This window comes from Hetaerina americana, unplaced genomic scaffold, assembly GCF_022747635.1.
Source record: "Hetaerina americana unplaced genomic scaffold, ioHetAmer1.1.p SCAF_1, whole genome shotgun sequence".
In the NCBI taxonomy this organism is placed as follows: Eukaryota; Metazoa; Arthropoda; class Insecta; order Odonata; family Calopterygidae; genus Hetaerina; species Hetaerina americana.
In genome coordinates this window covers 102,351,936-102,376,234 of record NW_027286069.1, presented here as the reverse complement: position 1 = coordinate 102,376,234, position 24,299 = coordinate 102,351,936, and the positions used below count along the sequence as shown (strand labels likewise).

Genomic DNA, 24,299 nt, shown 5'->3' with positions numbered 1-24,299 from the left:
AATATTTCTCAAAAATTATATTAATTGCCATTACTCGTGTTTCATGTAAATCTTTCCGAATAACGAATAAATTGTTTTATTGAAGACACCACCAGACAAAAATTAAGTCGACTAAAATGGATGTTAAATATAATGAAACCTTGCATGATCAAATTTTATAAATTATCTCAAGTTCAACAGTTGAGGAAATACTGTGTAAGGCTACAGAAATATTTTTTGATCATTCGCTTTCCTTTCAAAGATAAGGCATTATCCTTCAAACATTAACATGAATAATATTCTGTTCTCGGAAAGCAAAAGGTTGCGTGTCGATGAATGAAAGCAATGACTCACGCTCAGGGAAGCCCAGAACTATCATTCACACAATGCCAATGAATCACACCCTAAAACCAGAGGCTTTAAGAAATGATACTATCATCTCCTAAAGACGATTAAATCCTCAATCCTGCTGCCTTTTGACCCGGAAAAAATCAGCGCCCTAAACAAGATTAGTTTATGTGCTTTAGTCACCCATCAATCATTTTATCTCTGAATAACGTGTACTCATCATAATTATGCTTTACTCGAACACGATCAATAAAATTACTGATTGTTTTTTCTTTAAATTTCTTGCTTTTTTTCATTTATACTTAATTCGATGTAAAATCCAAAAAAACGAATTATTATCATTATCAAAATAAGCACGTAATATGGTTTTTTTATTTTATACTAGATGGATTATCGCATATGATATACTACCGTATCAAAGCATCTTCATGTATCAAAGCTAAGAATTGAAATCCCGGGGCAGGAACTTAAGGAGGAGTATCAGCATAAAAGATTTAAGGACAGTGCCATAAAATGAGAACGGAATATAGCAAGAAGACTGGGAGGTGGGGAGAGGTTTGTTCGCGTTTTCAATTTCACAGGCTCATTGAAAATGTTTTGAAGGCGGTATGTTTTGGGACTCTAGTTTTGGAGGACACTGGTCTTCTGCATTAAAATCAACTGAAATCAACCACTATAAAGAATGGTGTTTTAATCAGTGGATGGCCTTACTTTTTCTAAGCTTTTGTCCAAATCCATTTTTTTAAATCTCAGGACCACATTACGGGTATAATTTCGCTATTGTCATCAAAATCCAACGAATGCTTACCAAACAGGGAAATAAGTTGAGAAATGAGTGGTTTTGTAAAACTTATTAAATCTTCATGCATCCGTATTTTGATACTATTTCCGATCTCTCCCACGTAAATTCTGTTACAGTTGTAATTTGCTTGTATTTTTGGAGGTATTAAATTTTAATTTTAATTTTTTACTCCAAAAACGCCTCTTGTTTTCTTTATGGCATCGAGACGCCTGACGAGGGATTGAAACAGGGAATGGGGTAACATAGGAGATTTTGGTACGCAATTTGAATTCCTTTAATTAACTTTAACAAGTGCTTTCTTTTACTTTGAATTCAAAATATTCATATTCCAACTGTGGAGAAAACATTTTATCCAACCCGTAGAAATAAACTTCATATTATTACAAGCGGAAACTTGTCTATAAACAATATTTCTTGAATTATTTTTACCTCTGCAAAAATAATCCCTGGTACCTCAAAATGAGGTGTTCACGTAATGGCACGAATAAAAGGGATATTCTCAAAGACTAGAATGGATCCTGGATTTCGTATTCCAGTGCATATTGGTGAGAGACCCGACGGCTAAAGATAATAAGGTCCCAATTTTCCTCGGGATTTAATAGCCCTGTGACCGAAACAAGGAATTCTAGGTTGGAAGTAACTTTATTGCCAGTTTCACAAAAAAAAGGTGATCTTCGTGGATTCCCACACCGGCGAAGGCACGCAAAAAATATAAAAATCCAAACACAATCCGTAAGAGTATCATCTGCAATCCGATCATTTTTTTCCCACAGACAAGTCGTACGGGCCATAATAATTGGAGTCACCTCACGAGCAGGCACTTTCGTTTTCCCCTCCATTTCTCCTCGCCCTCCCGGCCTCTCTCTCCCCCTCCCCCTCCCCCCGGGGCCACTAATTCAGGCGAAGACATGTCGATCACGGAGACCGCGGGAGAGCGTCCCAGTCGCACACACGCGGAAAGAGACTTCACCGCGCTCTCACAGCCCCGACGGCGGCGGTCCCCTTCACCCGTCCCGACCCCCTCCCACCGACCTATCCCGAGGATCAATTCCTGTCACATATTCGGACGCTCGGGTAAACAGACAAACGAACCGGTGGAGGCAGGACCGTCCCGGAAGAATAATGATGGGAAGCGGGAAAATCTGGGGATCGGGGGCGTGGGCGCCGGGCGGAAAAAGGGAAACCGAGTTAAGGGAGAGAAAAGGGGAGGGTGGGCCATATGGGTATAAGTATATGCCTCTATAGTTTCCACTTAGTTTAATTTGAAAATTTCAGAGCAAATCGTTTAACCGGTCATCAAACTTAGATAAATTATCATTCTATTTATAATTGTTCCCCATTATTATAGATGGATATGTGACATTTATCACATCAAGAATCATTTCTTTACATTTAGAACCGTCAACAAAGACTCCACTAAAGTGAAATAGAATATAGCCCCTTTTGTAGTGTTGTTCTACGAAATTTTCCCGAGAGAATTTCATTCAAAAGAGTTTTGATGCCACGAGGGTTTTCTGATTATTTCCTATCTGCAGCGATGGTCGTCTTCGTATTCAGTAGAAAGTAATTTAATATATTTTTAAGATAACATACATACATCTGTATATACATTTAAAACCTTTTCGGACACAAATGAGTCCAATAAAAATTAATGGAAACGATTTATGCATTTACTTCATGAGTTCTTCAGTTTAATTTTTTGCTCTGTTTCAGAATTAAGCAAAAATTTCTCATTAAATTGTAAGTGCCAAATAGTAAAAATATGAATTCTCTCATGTCTATTATGGGGTTAAGAGTCATATTATATTTATTTATATATATATTATAAATGCATAGTTATTTAAACTAAAACGTGATTAGTGCCTCAAGAACAGCCCGCCAATTGGTGAATAATGCGGCTTGAATGATTTCTACTTGAGTTTAAAATGTTATGCGACTTCCTTCGATCAAAAATCTCGAGTTTCTCCATTCAGTTTTACATTGATCTTAAACAGTGTATGGGAATCCACTATCTACCAAATTGACGGATGCTTCAAATCTCTGTTCTTGTTTGCTATTTTCACCCACTTTGCAATGGAAAACCCATTTTGTTTGCGATAAAATAACAGTTCGTCATTGTTATTCATGCTTATCTTCTCATATATGCATATGCATCAAAAGATTGAACCGTGGCTTTGTTTGTGATCACCGACGGAGCCGCCACTCCCTTTCTGTGTTTCTCATCGTCAGTTGTTTTCAAATAAGGGGCAAATAAGTATGGGTTTAGTTACTTAATTACTGCAGGGATGAATGCACCCCAATTCTCGTACGTTCCAAATGGAAAACCAGTTAAGATACCCTGAGCGTATTTTATTAATTGAACCCTCAGTCCCTTCAGCATGGACCATCTCCTCTTAAACATTTCCAACTCTAAATGTGGCATTACCACATGGTCACCAGTTTTCAGGAGTGATATTTTATCAATTCTATGGATCAAATCATTGAATTAAATAAACGGATGTTCCACATGGTAAAAAAATTGGTCTTGCTCTTGAACGGTTTCTCAAGTCTTTGAATTCTCAAAATGTCGATTTTGATGAATTACCCTCGGCATCTCCCATTCCGAAAGTGGACCGGATGCGAAGGTGATATAAGAGTTCGGCGAGACGTTCGTTCCTCCTTTGTTTGATGACGTGAGCACATATTTCGTGATCTGGACCCCCGGAAGTCTTCGACGGTTTCTCAAAAAATGCGAGGATGTTGCGGTGAATGGGGGATCCTTCGAGGATTGTGTGCTTTCCAAGGTTACTGGGGAACGGAAAAGTGGGTGAGAGATATTTCGCCCATATAATATCCCTTGGTTGCGAGAAGCCGATGGCTGGTCCGCATGGGAGGCATGGAAAGGGGATTGGCAAAAGGGAAAGTGAGGTCCGTGGGAGGAGAGAGGGGGTTGGGGGGGGAGACTGGCTTGAGAGGATGAGCACAATGATCGGGTCCTGATTTCCTTTTTATTTTCCCCTCCGAGGAGGAAGTATACATGGGGAAGCTCTCTGCATCGGATGTGGGCAATATGAGTTACACAAGATTTTTTTGGGAGCGATTACTGTTCAGCGTGACAGCGTATCAGTTATTATGTGCGATGAATAATTCATTGAATATAAACTGCGCAGAGAAGAATGATCAAAACTGCGCTTATCTAATCTACCGCTTTTTTACTGCGGAGGGTTACTGAATCTCCGTGTGGCCATCCAAAACATGCGTCGAAGGTTCTTCACGATAATGCTCGTCTCCGCGTGGCACAGCTGGCACAAAATCTGCTTCGATAATTCTCCAGGCTGAAGTTCGAACTTGACTCCAAAGGTCTATAACACCTGCAGGGCATTAGTCCCTTGAAGCCAGTCTTTTGCCTCTTAGTAGTTGAAGTAACTGACGGCAGAGGTCTATGATGACAGCGTTCAAAAGTTGATCGCAAGAGATGGCAAAATTTTAAACAGCCGTGGCGATGATGTTGTTAAAAAGATTGTGAATATACGTGTTAAGATTAAAAAATAAAAAGTAGATAAGTTATTAATGCTTTGCTATTAAGGAAAAATGGGTATTATTTGCATGGCTCTCATATAATCTCATCTGTTTATTATTTTTGCTTTGTCAGCCACTTAAATCTCGAATAATCCCCTCCAACCGGAGTCACCATAGTGATAGTTTCATCTGCTGAAATATATCCATTAAAAAAATTGAATCCAACGTAAAATCCGAGTTTTTGTCTCTTCCTATCTGCTCTGTTTAAGTCACAACAAATGCACACCATATTTAAGAAGAAAACGGGAGTGTATGTATCACGAAAAAATCACTAACTGACCCGAGGTGAGTGTTATTGATGTACGCGTAACATTATTGTATCGGGCATCTCTGTTATTCCGTGACAGTTTGTTCTATTTTAATGATCAGTATTCGCATCCTGGTATCTACAATTGTACAAAGGGTAAGATCCGCGGATACTCTACAGTTATTGAATAGCATGAGCAAGGTATAGGAATGTTATACTAACCATATTTTTAAGCCTGTTAATATTTGGGTCCTGTAATACGTTTTAAGTTTTCAATTCAAGCTCTATGGCAGGGAATAAAAATAATTAGCTTATAATTGTTACCACACGATAAAGAGGCCAAAGGTTGAAAAAATAAGGGAAAAAAGTTGTGTTACAAATGTGGCGAATGTTTTATCAAAACATTTTCAAATAGTTTAACGAAAAGGTTAATATATTTACTAACAAAACGTCCTCTTCGATTTAGTGCCGTCAAAAGTGGAACTTGCTTGATTAATAAGGTACATTATTATATGTCTAATAACTACATTATAAAAGAAGTTGAGCGATTTATCAAATAAAATAGTAATGTCAAAGAATCTCCCGTTAATTCACTGAAAAATTGACAGTCAAATATTGCTCATTGATTTTACCACTCAATAAAAACTATTGCAAATCTGATGTATCCAAAAGCTTTTTTTTAAATTTTCGAGTCATTCCAGTTCGGAGAGTAGTATTTATATAGAAATATACACAGAGAGGCAGACACATTGATACTTTTATGAATAAATAAAAAACGAGGAATTAAAAATGTGGTCATCGACGTAGAATATTTCTTTGAACATATTTTTCACTTGATATACATACTATATCTAATTTTCTTCTTATACTTTGAGTAAAAGTAGGCAGTTAAATGACATGTCAACGACTTCCCCAGTTGCTTTGTTGGGACGGAGTTAGTTGGATAACCGTGTTGAAAATTTAGTATTTCTTAATTTAAGCATCAACAAACATTATTTAATATTGCTCATGTCTAGCAACTGGTACGATATGTACAATTATTACAAAAGTACTCGATGAAAAGTTTTGAAACACATTACAAATCGTGATACGTATTTGAGCGGCAGCGAAATAAGTATTGAAACTCAACCACGTGTCATTTGCAATTCTCTGGAGAAAGCAGGGTAGAACTGCATTACTGTGTAGCAGAGTTATTTCAATGAGCACAGAGAGCCTTCCGCTTTGTGCCAATTATTTTCAAATTGTAAGAGCGTAAGAATTCGTCCCTCTTAATTTTCGGTAACATATAAAAAGGAGGAACACAAACAGTCCTTAAAATAAAACAATACGGGAGAGATCTCTCATCCATGAAAGATCTTGATACCAAAATACTTTCAAAAAGCACCTGAAAAGCAGATATTTCTGGCGCAAGCAACCCATTGTTGATGCCACAGCCGTAGAAACGCTCGAAGTTTTTGTTTCAACCAGGAAAAGAAATTGCATCTGTCACAATATATTAAAGCTATCTGGTTACCAGGCATGCTGAAAGAAAAGGCATCACAATAACCTTAATACATTTCAGTTAAATTTTAATGAATGGGAAGTGAGAGGTATTCTATCACTTTATTCGACAAAGGAAGCAGTGGTCATGATTACCATGAAAACGTTATGTGCAAATACATTCATCTCTCTCTCTCTCCAAACCACGACCAATGTATTTCCTTCCCGCCGACGAATTTGCATTCTTGTTTTAAATTTCTTGGGTGCATTATGCTCATCCAGCAACGATAAATCGTTTAATAATATAATTACAGAAACATAACGCAGGTACGTGTATATTGGGCTGTTTCCGCTGTGGAAAATAGATAAACGAGTAGTTCAATCCATTCTATCGGTAAGTAAAGTTTTTCTAAAATTTCATTTCGTAAGTGTATAGATTTTACTAATGTTATCAATAGACATACTCAGTATATTTTAGATGTAAATTTCACATTAAATAGTAAATATTTGAGATCAGAATATGCACAAAGTTATTCTTAGAATTGCATGAGGCAATCGCGTAGCTTGACATGACAATAGTTTAAGCACGTTCTACGTCTTACGCTCATTGAAAAGGCGCACAATGTGTGTCCGTCGGAGGATATGTTTGTATTTTTTATAATTAGTGTAGCCATTCAAATTTCTTTGGCTTCTTTATAATTTACTCTATCAGGACAAATATAATCGCTAACCGAGCATCTTACCTATTCTCTCGGGTGAAAATTCCCATTTTGGGTTGCAAATAATAGTATAAAGTTGGCGTATGTAATCTAATTTACAAGTTATTCATCTGGGTAATTAGTTGGGTAAATCATGAACCATTTTGATGAATATTGGTGAAAGATTTAACTAAACGAATATTTTAACAAACCTGTTCGACAGTACGGCTTAAGCTGATGCGTACGTAAGGAAACGATATTAAACTGCGATGTTGGCAAAAATTTTATTTGAGATCCCGTAAGAGTTATTTAATTATACGGCGTGCTAAATCACTTTGTGAAATTAATGAGTTCTAAGATAATAATAGTGTGTTTTGGAAATTCATGGAGGTTACTAAATAGGAGCAAATAATTCACATCTGATTTTTATTTCTACCTTGAGACCCCACACTTGAAATTCTTTGTATAAAAGGACACGCAACGCTAACATGTTTCCATAATACATATATCATGTATATATAGTGGATAATGAAATAATTTCCTTGAAATAATATAATAATATATCAACAAGAAACCAATATATTATTTTTCTTGGCGCAGCATTATATATCTCTTTGGGTCCTTTGACCAGAGACAATGGAACTTTTGGTCTTGATAAAATTTTAAGTTTTAAGTACTTTTTACAACATGTATTATTTACCTGTCTAAGGCATACCCAATGAATAAAAAGTCTGCCATTGCGTGCATAGATCATGGCAGGCACTGCCCAAGGCTTAATTTTCAAGTCCAAAAATGAATAAAAACTTTTAATGTATTTTAATAAATTAAATATGATAAAAAAGATATATTTAGGGAAAAGGAGCACTTTGCTAAACTATGCAGGCTAAAATTATCTTATATGCGCTGTAACAGCATCATATGCACACATTTGCGGAAAAAATGTACTCAGTCAAGTTTAAAAAAAAAATATTTTTATTCTTCGACGAATTTACTCAGCTAATTATTCACACACATCTAATGATTTGATTCCTCAAAAATATCTTCTACGTGTCACATATTCACAAATTATTTCATAAAAAGGTATCATCAACAGATGCACACATCCTCTTTATTCTCATTGATGAAGCTCAGTCATTTAATGGAGTCATAATGATTAAACGAACTTTTTCAGTGGAATTCACAGTTGCTATTTGGCACAGTTCATACCAGAGTGTTCCCTTGCCTTCTTCGTCGAAGCACAACATTCTTTCATTTATTCTCTCGCATTGAAAGTTTCAATTTCCTGTTTTCTTCTGTGGGATGATTCCAAATTCCAAATTCTTAATTTCGTATAAATTAGGCGCCTCGTTACATGGCAGAGCATCTTCTGGGTCCGTGCATGTCAGTGACTCCTGATTAAACATGGTCAAGTTTCCACAGAAAAAGCTGTAGTGTGCCATTCCCAGTACCTGCAAATAAATATTTAGGATAATTATGTGCAAATTTCATTAAGTAATATTTCGCATACAGACACCTTTATGTATGTCAGAATTATCCAACTAACCATAAATTCCCTTCATCTATCCGAGAGACATATTATGATCATATTAATATGCTATAATAGTAATTATTATCACTTAAGAGTTAGCATTTATTGAATAGCTGGCACGAATTAATAACAGTAATTACATTGCATTTGAATCCTCGTAATTGATTAGATTATAACGGGGTGGTAAGTTGTCATTTTATTCTTTACTGAACTTAATTTTATTTATTTATCTCTATGTGAATTAATGCCTCACGGCTCAGAAAATTGTTCGTTTGCTCTAGGATTAAAAAATATTATTCTGTCAAGATTTCAAGAACGAAAAATCAAATTTGTATTTATTTGCATGAATTTATATGCAATGACAAGTTATTTCCCCTCATTTTTATTTTTAACAGAAATTTTCAATGAAATCCGTAAAACCGATATCTTTTTGTGGATATTTTTTTCAGTTACGAGTAAAGCAGAGGAAATTAATGAAAGGGTAATTTTCTCTGCAACATGTTCAATTATAATGAATGGTATAATAGCAGCATTCCATTGATTTTTTTTGTCAAATTAAAATTGCTAATGTTAATTTGAAAAACTGCTGTTACTTAGTTGTTGATGCAGGGTCAAAAATCAAATGTTTTTTGTTATGGAGGCCTTTTATTAAGACTCCTCGAGTTGAAAGCTTGCTTCTTGGAAACAAAAAGATGTTTCTTTGGAAGAAAAAGACGTAAGCGACTGTAAAACAATGCAGCCAGAAAGAAAGCAATTATGTCACGGATAAAGTGTATCATTAAGTGTAATTTCTTTCAAGCTTGGTGAGATGTTATTATTTATTTCGATTTAAAGGCGGGAATTTATCCGCATTAGCAACTACCATACCATGAAGTAGATATTGATCAAGCCGTATTATTATTTCAAGAAACACAGCATGGAGGAACATTTGATTGACTTTAGATATAAAGACATTGCCTTCTTCTTAATTTTAGAGAAAAAAGGTTAACATAGGACGATGTGAACTCAATTTCCCGGAGTCATCCGAGGATATTCTACCTTGATTCAGTCTTTCTTTTGAGACACCGATTATCACCATCATTGATGCTACTATACCACCCTCGTTAAATTTGAGTTGTAATTTTCGTTACTTATAACGTTTTATATCAGATTTAATTTAATCTTTCTTTGCTTCGATAGGCAAAATACGTGTTCACTAAATGATAAATTCTTCGGTAATTTTATGTTGAAACCCTCTAAGCCATTGCGTCATAAATACATCATAAATATATCATTCTGAGGTTTGATATTTTAAAAAAAGGAAGAATCACAAATTCAAGTAAGTACTGCATTTATCGGCACATAATACGCTCTTTTTTACTCCAAAAACGTACTCTAAAATCAGCCTGAGTCTTATGGGCTGGGGGTGTACGAGTTTAACTTCAAGCTACTGTTCAAGCGAAAGCCGATTCGCTGGAAAAAATACTTATAATTAAGTTGATTTTCCCACGTCAGGCAGACAAAATAGTTGTCTGTTTTACGAATTCAATAACGCTGCTCTTTTGAACCAGTAGTAATTATAGATTTTTATTATTTTGTTTTAAGTAGTGTCTTTTGAGCCGGGAAATACGGTATTTTAGATTCAATATGTATTTGTTTTGGATTCCACCCACTATCACATCGGTAACCAAACTCTTTACATTTTCTCACAGAAAAGTGTTCAATGTTCTAATATGCAAGAACTTACCTTCCCATTGTCGTCCACTGATGGACTGCAGACGTGAAACACCTTACAATCGTTTTCCACATCCGCGTAGTAGCCATATATCCTACCATCGCACGAGAAGGTCGTGCGGACGTTCGGGATGATCTCTTCGTAGCCGGAGGCAAAGGAATAGCCCTTGCTCGCTGGAGCCTGAGCCGCGGTGGGTGACACCACGGCACTCAACACCAAGGTGGCCACCCCGAGGGAAACCAAGAGCACCACCCTCAGCTCTCCCACGCGGGGGTGTTCCTTGTCTGCCGCCATGACAACTTCTTGGAAGGGTGAACCAGTGGCGAGTGGAACTCCTCACTGTTTATGAAAAACACAAAGACATACATAAGACTGCGCGTTCTCTCTCATCAGTTCATTACCAAAAAGAGTAGGGGTTGTTTTTTAAATGTGACAACCTGGTAATTCCTTTATTGTCTAATTGTATGAATATCTTTGAAATACATTAGATAGAGATAAAAGGGGGAAGCCACAAAACTGAATCCGTAACCTAAAGAAAAATTAAGGACTCATTTTACTTTCAACCGTGTCCAACAAATAAAAGTCAGGAGATTCTCCGGATCATTCGCTTTATTACATATCTGAAGCATATGAGAAAGAAATATATCCAGTTAAAATGGAAAATCAGCCTTAGTTTCTTTAATTAAAATCTTAAGTGCAATAATCTCTATTTTCTGTTGTAGCTATTCCTGGTCTATAAATTTCCTGCCATTATATTTACTCGCATGGACAATAGCAGTTATTTTGTCATTCTTTGAAGTCCGAATAACAATGTAAAGAGATAAATGAAGAGTTGACAGTAGCAAAAGGAAACTGGAGTACAATGCTGTCATCAATGCAAACTTGAGTCTACATGAATAACAACTTAATTGGCATCTCTCATGTCCCAAATTACTGGCACTGTGGTGCCCTTTTTGCTCTCTTTAAACAAAACCCGAAAAACCGAATTTCTTAAAAGTATCACTGAAAATACTCTAATATGAACGTAGTCCGAGTTCTCTACTCCTAAGTCGAGAAAACAATTCATTTCAGCCACCCGATCTTGCCCCGCATACCAATTCAGTAAGTATGTGTCGCACGAACAAGGAATGAACACGTCTTAAATAACGGAAGTGACATTTGATTGTATCGCGCTTACCTTCAAAGCTGATGCGCTATCAAGAATCTTCATGGCGCGCTCGTGTTATAGTATATCGTTCTCCCGAGATTGATTACGAAAAAGCTCATCTTTGAATTTCGCGCTTCGAACACGGCTAACGCGATTTCTGGAACACTAATCACCGTAAATGGAACTGGGTCGCAGAATCCGTGCTCTAAAATTGATGCAGAGGAAAACCCCGTTGCGGGCAGTGATGTCGATAATGCGCCAAAAAAATGCGCTCCGTCAGTTGTGACAAAACATATCATAGGTATGGAGCGGACAACGAACCATGTCTCATATGTACAGTAGTTAGAAATAAAATTTGTTAAATGTATGTGTCCTTCCTTCTACCGTTAAGAATGCTGGGAAGCATTATTACGAGCGCCTATTCCGTAGGTAGAGCCGACTATGCTTTCTCGGTTGCCTCTCTTGCACTCACCGTAAGAAAAAGTTGCCTCGCTTGTAACTGACGTGAATAAATGACCCACGGGAGGAATGAAATGCAAGACGGGCACAAACTGCTTTTGCTGCGCGAGAATAGCTACGTCGTCCTCTTTGATCGACGCGATTATCTTTGCTGAAACCCCTAAGGGATCCCCAACACTCGATCGCAAGGCATCTCGCTTGATTGCGCGAATGATTAGAGTGAATTTGACGAATAAATTTGAAACACGTCCGGCTGGGAAAATAAATTTGTCCTCCCTCCGGTCGTTAGGCATCATTAGCATGTGACCGTTTATGTCGCTCCTCCTTTCCGACCTCACCCTATTTAATCCCCGACCACGTCGCCTCCTCCCGCATCCAATCTCAGCCGTCCCCGATCTCCGCGTTCAATTCATCGACGATCGATCACCGGCGGAGAGCGATGCGTGACGCAACAATGAGCTCGTCTTCGAGAGAGAGAGAGAGGGGGTGGGGGGTGAGGGGGATAGGGAGATACCCTTTCGAACCGCCACTGCCGGCGGTAATCCGCGGAGAAAGTTATGAGAACCGAAGGGTGCACCCAACGCCGTTGGAGGAGAAGACGCTCCGCGCACCTTTGACCTCCTCTTCGGGGGGGCCTGTTTATCGCTTTCGCCCACACGGTCGGACGGTTCGGAATCGGCTTCGAGATGGCCTAGACGGATAAACATCAGTCGAGAAGAGAGAGGGAGAAAAACATTACTTCAGCGTTGCGCGTAGTGCGTAATAAAAACCCTCCAGTTAGCAGGTGACTAAATAGTTTTGCAACATGAAGTCTGCTACCGCACTCTTTGCCTTTGGTCCACGTAAGGCTTATGTCCACCGTCCTGTGAAAAATGGGTGCCAGTCGTCGTGATGATGCATTTTTTTCTAAGTTATAACCGCGTGCGTTAATATTGTGCAAATATACTTAACCTCTTAGCTTGCTGAGAGCAAGCGTAGGGATAGCGCAAGGTTGGCCCTGAAGAATGTGTCATTCCAGGGAAATTAAACTTTGACATTTGCCCAATCTTTCTTCGAATGGCAATGAAAAGAAGAAAATAATGGCACCATCACTGAGTCCCAAATTTGAATAAAAATGTGAACTCACCGTGGCACACGGCTGTGAAATCAAAGACGTATTCATTAATATAAAATCCGTCAGAGGAGCATCTCTTTCTTAACAATCACTTACCAATAAGGATAGATTTTGTTCGTTCAAAATTATTTCATGGGAAATTGCAGTACTTGGCGCTTTCTTTTCTCCTGGGAAAACAAAGGAACAGTGTTATCACGAATATTATTGCAGACATTAACTCTTAACTTTCAATGACAACAACATTTTATAATGCGTTCACAATTGAAAATTGCTGGTGTCGATTTTTTTCGTGTTAAATGGCTATCTTCAAACCTACAGTGTCTTTTAAATCGGTATTAAACCTAGTTTCAAGTTATTTTTCCCTTTCTGGAAAGATAATATTGTTATTTAAGTTTAAATAAGTTCTAGAAATGATGATAAAAAGCAATACTGCTGGGTAAATACTTGTACACTACTTTGGTAGAATACAAGTAAATTGTACATTTGAAGGTTCAAGAAAATTCGGAAAGTTAAAGTGGCCTAGAAAGTATGCCACCAATTTCAAATACTTAAAAACTTAGGGAACAGTAATGATCTTGTGGATATATGCATTATCTAATTTAATTGTAAATTTCATTATTATTTTCCCGATACTTAATTGAGAAAAATCTTCACCATGCGTTTCTTTATCACTCAGGAAGAGGTAATTCTGACTAATAATACCCTCGATAAATATACGAATACGTTTGTATCTGGCCATGAAGGTATTTTGACAAGGTTATAATTATTCGGTTTTATGAAGAGATACCGGCAGTGATGATGAGTTGACAAACGTTCCGTCAACTTTCACCTGGACCTCAGAGGACGAACTTTAGGAATGTGCGGGAAAAAAATAGAGGATGGAGGTAGCAGGAAGGAAAGAGCTAGTAGCGGCAGACTAAATAACATGAACGTAATCATAAAAGTTACACGAGAGCAAATTTAAGTGGATCACGTATCCGGTAATTTGACACATTTAATTATCATCTGTAAGAACTGTTAAGGGTAAGAAGCTATCGAATTAAGAAATCACTGAATGGATTTGGACATTTTCTGTTGACGATATAATGAAATGAATCATTCTCTTCTTAAATTTGGAGCATTAACATACAATTAGCGGTAAAAATATTTAGATTTCGACATTGTCAGCCTCACTCAATAAGAATGGAAAATATTTAAATATAAAGAAATAGTGGAAAATTACCAAAATTGAATCTCAAATCTCGACTTTATTAGAATAATAATTGATGCCCTTCAGTATGCTTTCTTTTTCACCATGTATTCGAAGTTGCCGGTGAGTTTTCTTTAATAATTATATTATTGATATGCTTGTACGAAGTTTTTCTTTTTGTGTACTAATCGCAAATCAAGGGATAGCGGACATGAATATTACCTCTATGATCATACGATTAAAATTTCGGATACAGAGTCCTTTCTCATTCAACATTCAAGGTTCCTCCTACTTTTAGTGGGAAGGTGTACTTTTAAGTTTTTAAGCTACCTGGAATCTTTCATTTAATTTTAGCCTAGCGGTGCCTAATTTATATTTGCATTTTCTTCCTCCCGTAACTATTGCCTATTTTTGATTATACAGGTATTGTTATTGATATTACTTGCGACATTGCTTCCTACAACCCCACACATACTGTAGTTATAATCAGTATGATGAATCGATCACATTTCAACCATTCGCAATTCCTTTGAGTAAAAGTCATTTGGTAATGTCATTTTCTACTGGAAAACTCATTTCTTACGTAATGCTAACCATAGAGACTCATTTATTGACACAGCCAGAGTATATTTTCAAATCGCGAATAGGAAAGGGATTAGCTAAAAGGGAAAAGTTTCTAGTTCTCTCAACAAACTACGCAAATCCACTTCACAATCACATGGCGATGCATGAGAGCGGACGGATCACCGCTAGCCGAGAGAGCAGTTGAGACATTTACGTTCGAGAAGAAACACGGGGAAAGAGGACGAACATTCAGAGCTCTCGTTGATAGCCGTGCCCGCTTGCAAGCATGTCTGCGAGGAGCGGAGATGCGGCTTAATGAGAAAACCGCAAAGTCTACGCGGAGTGTATGGAATTTATCAGCACTCAAGGGCTTGTCAGCATTAACTCTTTATGATGTTTTCATTTTATCTAATGTCCTTGGAAAAAATGATATAAGAGAAACTTTATATTTGTCCACCATTCGAAATATATGGAAATTATGCCGAGAGCTATCACCCTTCATTCATCATATCAAAATACATATATTTCATTCTCGCATCGTCATTCTGGTAATTGCAAGGACTGCCTGATTTTCATACACATATTCAATAAGTGTTGCCTTTAAAATCAATTACGGATTCTAGAATTTATATGCATAAAAAAGTGACATTTCTATCCTGCAATTAGAGGATTTCAAATTATTTTTTCTTCTACTTGACTTTAAATATTCTGTTCGGTGTAAAAAGCATTAGCAAAATATTTCACGTGTTTATTTTCAAAACATGAGTATGCTTTACAAAATCTTTCTTTTTACTTCCAATAGCGGGCATCATTTTTTTGGGGAAAATTTAATCAATTTTGGGTGAATAATTCCCGAATCAATCAGTGTGCATGAATGCTCGCACAGAGCCTTTACGGCTTGGAATAAAATTTTATTGCTCATACCAAAGTATTCAGTTATTCTTTTTTAACATTTTGACGTAAATTGGTTTTTGTCCAATTAGGCGTGAATTTGCGTATTTGAGTTAGTGCCTTGTGCCAGAAAAAACTTATTTGGAGCAGTTTGAAATTAGGAATCAATGGGGAAATAATCTTTAAAGCTTAATGAATGATGTATGAAATTTATGTTCCGGGGAAACTTGCGTCTCAGTGAAGTTTTACTACTCATCAGCTTGCTTATTTTTGCTTTAAGTAATTTTAAATATATGGTGACAAATATCTGATCTGTTTTCAATTACCATTAAGACAATTCTATGAGGATTTTCTTAATATATACCCTATCCTACAATATTACTTACTCTAATTTTATATTCTAGTTTAGTAAGCACAAAAGACCTCAATTTCTTAAATAATGCGATAAAGTAATTTTTTAAACATTTGCAGAAGTTGTCCTTAAAACTTCAAAAAGCAATGAGGTTCCTAGGAATTTAATACTCATTATCGTTTAGCCTTATGGTACATAGTTTTATTCCTTTGTTTGTCAACATGATTTCAGTTCTTTTAATCGGATTAATTATTCATTAGCATTTTAAAGCATTTATGACGGGCTACCAACACCGAAGATTTTAGAAATTGGAAGCCTACGTATGCACATGCCTGGAATTTGGCGGCTTTTTGGGGACCACTTTCAAGGCTCCGAGGCACGTTTAAGTATAATTTTTAATTCTTGCCGCAATGCGTTCCCAGGCATTCCAAAATTTTATTCATACAAAGAAAGAGATGCCTCCAAAAGATAACATTTATCATTTTTGATGCCAATAAATTCTTCAGCAAACAACTTAGTCACATTTTGATTGATACTTGATTTTGAGGTTAAGGCGATTTAGGTTTTTCCAATACGTGAAATTAAAAAAAAGAGGGAATCCTATAAGTTTTAAATTCCAAAGGTGGTAAAAAATGAACATTTTTAAGAAGAAATTTTGAAATATTAAACTGATAAAAAGTATTTTATTGCTTCAGCACAACTTGAATACTTACCTAAAGTGCTGCAATTAATAGTTCTGCCGGTGATTTTAAACCCCAAACGAAAATGTGCGCTACCGGGCTCATCAATTTTCTCGGGTTCTGGGATATTTCGGTTTTTAATGAAGTTGATTCATTTCCTGAGCTAGAAATTACGTAAGTTGAATAATGCAATACATAAGTTTTGAAACATTTTCCGTTGCAACTGAAGTTATTCAGTGAAAAATAAAGGCTCAATGAAAATTGGAGTTCTTTAAAAAAGGTTTCAATTCCGTAACGCAAGAGAATTTGATGCTTGGTTTGCCAAACGATTGGAAGTTTTGGTCAGTTATCAAATTAAAAATTTATAATTGCAAGAGTGCTTACCATTCTTAGGATTTTTATTACAAAAAAAGAATTTTTGCAAGCCTTTCACACGAAAACATTTTGCTACTGGCCGTTATCCGGTATGACAAGTGTAAATTCATAGAAATAGTTCAAATAAAATCGCCAAACATCTCCATATGACTTTAAATCCATATAAAAACGGAGGACTCATACAATTCATTCCTGCATGACTTCTTATTTTTTCATAATAAATAAAAATTAACACTTTTATTCGGTGAATGAACGTTTATCTCCCATTTAATTGGTAGCTGATTAGTCGTCATTGGCCAATCCCGGGCAGCAAATTTCGTCATTTATATCTTTTTTTGGCCTATAAATGGACATTTTCTTTATCATTAGGGTTCCTTAAAAATCTGTATCCAACTATTTATCGTTGTTCATAAAAACACTGATCAAGTCTCATTATGTTCTTGTTTCACGTTATTCATTAAAAGTTACATTATTATTTTGTTATTTTCGAGCGCCGTGAAGAGTTGAAGCTCGAGGATCCCCTATCCTCAACAATCCGGCTAAATTAACAAAAAAAACGAGTTTTCTTCTTGTAAAATCTTTCCGTGAGAGATTGGACATGAAAAAGAGAGAGTGAGAGAGACAATATTTGACTCGAACTTGAGAACTGTATAATCGGCCAACGAATAGCAAAAGATTCTTTGGACACCAATTACTTCATGCCACCCTCTCCTTTCCTCCTCCCTTTACTGCATGGGTCATTCCCACTCTGCGTCTTCCAATCGTGAATACAATGTCCTTGAACGCTAGCATTTAAGGGCAGACACACAGCACACTCAAAACAACCGTGCCCGAATTTACCTCCTTCTCATGGCCGTGTATTCCTCTCATCTCTCCAAAATCTCGGAAGCCGTTCGGAGAATATCCTCGAAAGGTCAAAACCTTCGGCTCGAATTGAATAAAATTCCTCCCAAAGGATAGCTTTCTTTGGCCTAGAAGTCATGGATACCAAAATTACCTGCGGAGACAGCGACTAAAATTTTGAAGACTGACCATCCCTCTTCGATCACTCGAAACTTCTTTCAACCACACCTCAAATTTAACTCCCGCGCGAGCACCACTTTTGCAGAAGGGAAGGACCTCGACCTATCCAAGAGGATTTTGTTTTGACCTTCAACTTCTCGAAGTAACTTCGAAAAAATAAAGAGCCCAAGTCGTTATATTTCGACGTGGGAAAATCATTTAACCTCAATGAATACATTTTTTCCTTACTTTGGGATCATGATTCACCGAGTGGGGAACGATCTGCGAATGCTATGCAAAATTATGATACGTTAAAACGATTTCCCATCGCAATTGAAAGCGTTTTTCATTCTATGCTAAATTTCAACAAAATAGATTTCATGAATTGTGGTAATATTCTTTAAAAGTACACAGTTCAGGTGGGAAGAATTTAGCTTGCTAACTTCAGGATGCTAAAGTGTGTTTATTCCATTCTTATCATCTCCAAAAGAATTTCAATTACGTTGCTTAATTAATATTATAATTTAGTCCTAAACCTTTTATTCTACTTTGTAGTAGTTAATCAATTCTCCAATGAGGAAAACTTCCGGAGCTGTGTTCCTTATTTTATTAATTTTTTAAAATAATTATTGTCAGGTGCTCCACAGAAACCCACATTATGGAGTATGTCTACGATTTAATTGGGTTGACTCCTGACAGATCTAATACTACACCCATACACATTTTTAATAAATCCAGTTATATCTCGAAAACGTCTTTGGTTCTGAAAACCAAATCAGGCCCCGTTCCAAAGAGAGTGCAGAAATTCATCGATCGCTGCAAATAGTACTGTCTTTACTTTTTGTCATGCCTTTACTTTTTAATTCATGTGTCTACGTTTAAAAATACTGAGCTTTCCAATATAACGAGGGGTATATGTACAAGAGTAATTATTGCATCACATCAAGAGAACTAAAATTTAATATATTAAAGAGAAGGAGCAAACGGAAACTAAATGAAGGGAGCACCAAATAAAACCCTCCAAGTAAGGTAACAGAACAGGAGATCCAAGCTTATTTAAAAGGCATACGATACTTAACAATTAGTCATTTAAATGAATGTATGCACTCCCGACTTTTTAACACGCATTAGGGCGTGCGTTGAGAGTGAGAAAGGGGGAGGAGTGGAGGAAGAGGAGGAACGATCTCCGCTGCAAGAGCGTCCGTTCATTGTTTAACCACAACCGAAGCGCAATGGCGAGTGGGAAAGACAAGCGCGACCCGCCAAGCGTCGCTCGGGTGTGTGTGGGTGTTCGCGTACACGACTAAAATTCCGCTTGTTCCTGTTCCCCGCGTCGCCTCCCTTCGCTCCTTTTCCCGACACCGGAGATCCACGGGAAGCCCGGCGCTGAATAATGAGGGGCGACGTACGTCTTGCGTGACACTCTCCTGCCAATCACCGCGCCTCCGACCCCCCGGAAGAAGAAGAGCCATCGACGACGCCGCCGCCGCCTCCGGTGAGCGCGCCTCCCACCGGCCCCGGCTTTCGCCCTCCCTCGCCCACGCAAACCATCGTCCTCTGCGGCATCCCCCTCCTCGTATCTTCCTCCCCCGCCACTCATCTCTTCGCCCCGCACTCTCTCTCTCCCGCTGTCCATATATCCCGCCACTACTTTCTCCTCCATTGAGTCGTTGTGACACCAAATGAAACAAAGGAGCATCAGTTGCTGCAACCAGGCGGAGATATTTATACGCGATGTAACACTTCGGAGTCGTGTGATGACCCAGGCGTATAAGCCAGCCAGGATGGGACCCGGGACGACGTTTCATAATGGGAGAATCTTTGAATTTCTATTTCTCCGCAAAGAGTGAATCGCGCACGCGCTTAATTAGCAGGTGACGCCTGCCATCAAACTCTCGCCCAAGAACAGAATCCATCGCTCGAGCGTGGTTTCGTTAATTTCAAGGCGAGTTACGAGCTGTTATGCCCAGGATGGCATCGGTAAAAAAACAATTGAATATTGGACACAAATTTGTTAGTTTCTCATAATATTTGCGATAATAAGTAATAGAGTATTTTACTTCACCCAACCTCAGGCGCTGCTTATCAATGCATCTTAAATTGGATAAGTTAATATGTATTTGCTATTAGCTCATTCCTCAACTCTTAGCTAATCCCGTCTCACTTTATTTCGGTGTTTCTTCGTGACGATGGATTGGGTTATTCTCTGAAACATTATATTTAATAAAAAGTCTACGAGGAAGCGTCATTGTATTGCAAAGTGTGTTGAATCCTTTCTCTCTGGGGTCAATGTCTTAACTAGCGTGGTTGTATTGAGTTTATGATTTAACAGAAATTGTAAGTGACCCAGTGTCCTACATAAAGTACATCTTATGAATCAAGCCAAGTCATACATGTATTTCTACTTAACGTGTGTCCATTAAATGGCACATTATTTATTTTTATTTTAATCTATCGATTCTCAGATCGTGAACCTAAATGATTCACGTGCAGGCCTTTTCACCAGTGAAGAAATTAGTCACGATTCGCCTTTGCGAGCATCTATGATTCATAGCACGTTGGCGTGTTCTATCGCACGACCTTACCCGTTATCATCATCGGAATATATCTCTGAGAATCTGACAATTTTCAAAAAACCTAGAAATTCCTCAAATCCTCGGTCAGTACCACGGACTGGAATATAGAATACTTAGAATCATAAAAAAGTGTATTGAAATTAGCTAAAACGATTTTTCAGGTCACGGACCTAAGCATAATTCGTACCTACGTCAATATCGGTATTAATATATATATATATATATATATATATATATATATATATATATATATATATATATTTATGTAAAATAATACTTCGCATTTCAAATATAAAAATCTATTTATTAGGTGACTAAGTTTCGTCACAGAGTAACACCATACAGAATTTTCAGCTGGTGAAGAGAAATGTTGGAGGGGAAATGAAACGGAATATTTTACCTTAATATATAATCAATAAGTTCCACAAATATAAACCAGAAACAGTTTCTTTTGCTATATAATACAAGCACACACTTGATTGAAATCAGTGGCTACTTACTGACTGGACCATATAATATATCATATAAATAAAATATGTTATACTCATTTCATTATAAGAATTTAAATATATTCCATTTTTATATGAATAATAATAATGAAAGCTGATAACTTATTCGGGAGTACAAAGAATGTATATCAACTATCTCATCTTGAGTTCATCACAAAGTTACACTCGAGATGAGATAATTGAGAGAAAACATCGCCCAAACATCTTTATATAAAAAATGAAAGAATTCTTTGGCTCTTAAAATATCGTGTATTAATTTTCAGTACGTGGAAACGCTATAAGACAAGGGCTCATCCAAATATTCAAGGACTCATGCGGTCCTTGAAGCCCTAAAACTATTTATTATTCTTATTAGAGATTACGCAGGTTTAACTGTATATGCGTTGATGTTCGCTTTAAACAGTTAACGCTATTTAGTTCTGCTTTTATAATATCTTTTAACTTTACAACGTTCCATTTTAATTCCGAAAATAAGTTTTGCTAATGCTGCAGGCATAAATCCCAACTGCTACTGAAAGTCCTACCATAAATTTAATAACCTCAGGATCTATAAGTGGTATGACCAGTATTTGATAAAAATGCTTGGTGTTACTCAATATCTAGTTGTCACACCCGTACTTTTGTTAACAAACAAACATGAACTGTAGTTATCAGTTTGATTTATCGAAAGGTTATAAACTGAGCCCTATAAAAATATAATATTTTATCTAAATATTTTCTGAAATATTATGCAAAAAGTGCATGCGTGATATTAAAAAAAAAACAAAAAGTAAGTACCTTGACAGGATACCAGCATAGTTTATCGCTCATTAAACATTTCCCTAAAGAAAATGTGATAGTGACATGAGAATTCCGTATGAAATCGAGAATACTTGTCAGCATCATGTTTCAAGATTTCTTTAAGCTTTTGCATTTACATTTTTACATTTATTAGGACATTCATGCATACATACATTTGTCTTTTACATACATTTGAACATACATTGGTCATACAAACTCGCTTGGTTAAATTTCATCCCTGAGAATAATGCAAATCAATTAAGTTTCTAGCCAAGTTTTAATTCTTTTTTGTATGCGATCACTTCATTTAAACTTTTAAAATGGGGATGTGTAATTTATGCTGCCAATGTGAAGAATCTATAGAGAGGAAGAAAAGGGCAAGGATTATGAAACTTGCCTTCGCCCTCTGTACTCCAATTCACTGTAATGAAAAAATGTAATTTTTCCCAAGTTCATACCGGTCTTCATGACCTAAATGTTACTCTAATGCAAGCCCTATGTTAACATTAATTCTGCAAGAAAAAATTATGAGCAATAAATAATAATTAAATCAATTTATTCCACTTAAAAATTAATTTGTGTTATTCTTTTATCTCCCAACTGCCATTTTCACATTATTGTTTGAAATATTCGCTCTTCGTATATTTGATAACTTATGCAGAATCTAAATTATTACCAAAAACTTGTCACGCTAATGAACATTTTAAGAAATGAGATTGTAAGTGACATTTTCCGCGCTCAATTCAAGCGAGATATCAAACGGAATTTCCTCACGTTGAAGCGGTAGATACTTAGGGATAGGCTGCTTGTTTGACATAAAACTCGAAGGACACCACGTTATACCCACATATTATATAATAATAATAATATTCATAATCCCCAATAATATACATAGGATAATGCAAGAATTTTATCTTGGTGTATGAATATCGTGTGCGCAGAAAGTTCTGAATTAGTAGAGGTAAAATTTCTATTGGGGTGGAATTATCTAAAACTAAGGATGAAATAATTTGCTAGAAAGTAGCTCAGTTTTTTTTTTAATCTAGTCCTCTTCAATAGTTTTTACCTTGGTACATAAAAGAGGGTTGATAGTCTGACAAAATTGAAGTCATGATCAATACATGTAACTTTTAGGAAGAAGCGGATTCAGCCCCATAGCCTTGAGTGCACGAAAAACCACCGCACTATTCAAGGGGAACACCTAATGACGACGCGGAAGCAAATAATTGGTAATTGGGGAAAGTAGCGCATGACTATTGCCATACCACTTCAACACTTGTTTTTTGTCACCCGAATGCTACTGATGGCCACTGATCCCGCGAGGGTACCGTTAAACCTTGCCATCAAGTGCCCTAAAGGTCACAACATCATAGTATTCACAGCCCTTTGATCCAAGGAAGAATTGGAGCACATGGCCCGCTGGCGAGCATGTTGTTCGGTAACAAGCCCGGCTGGAGATTCTCAGGACTGATTCGTTCCTCACTGATAGCTATCTTTTAACATCAATAGCCACCAAAAATTCAACACTGCACTTTTTCCTAGTTTCACCCTGATCTCTCTGACAGTCTAAATGAACAAAAACCACGATAACATCTGTTTCAGACCGAGATATGGGGAAATCTGCATGAAACGCACTTGTTATCATTCAAATATTGTCAACCACTGGGCATTCCAGTAACAACGACGTCGCCTAAGTTTATTATCCACAGGATGTCGCCTTACCTCCAAAATGCCCGCAACTCTCCTCGCTCCAAGAGATGTCAGCTTTGCCTCACCTCACTGATCCAAGCGAAGAATATAATGGACAAGTCTTATGTGAGTTTCCCCACTTAAATAGGCGAAAGCACCTTCCTCCTCCTCCGACTCATCCTTTACTTCATATCTCACCACCCTTTCACCCCACGCTCTCTCTCTCCCTCTCTCTCTCTCACCGCCTTTTCGAATTCTGTGGAGATGGACAAAGAAAGGGATGGAGGAGGGAGGAAGATGGGACGGGAAGGAAGTCAGTGGGCGGCTCGATGAAAGGGGTTGGAGGATGAGGAGGAGGAAGGAGCAGGGAAAGGTGGAGGGGAGCTGGACGGTGGCGCAAGGAATTTATTGTTATCCCCCCCTATGCCCCTCGTTTTGTGAGAGGTCAAGGGAGCCCAGCTACGAGGAAAACTGCCCATAAGCAAAATTCCATGGCGACAAATCCGACCTGGAATGGCCTCCTCCTTGTTATTTGAACATGTGGTAACATGGAGACACAAAAGTCGACGAGATTCCTCCTCAAAAATAAATTCTGCCTGTCCTTATTTCAATTCAGTAT

General features: G+C 37.2%; 1 protein-coding gene across 1 annotated transcript; it reads right to left on the bottom strand.

The window, feature by feature from the left end:
- Positions 1 to 8,157: 8,157 nt before the first annotated feature.
- On the bottom strand, positions 8,158 to 10,509 carry LOC139693999 (U-scoloptoxin(01)-Cw1a-like; the record flags this gene model as incomplete). Its single annotated transcript, XM_071592421.1, has 2 exons — positions 8,158 to 8,559; positions 10,366 to 10,509. Coding segments are annotated over 2 exons (318 nt in total), but the record flags the coding sequence as incomplete, so codon positions are not given.
- Positions 10,510 to 24,299: the final 13,790 nt, after the last annotated feature.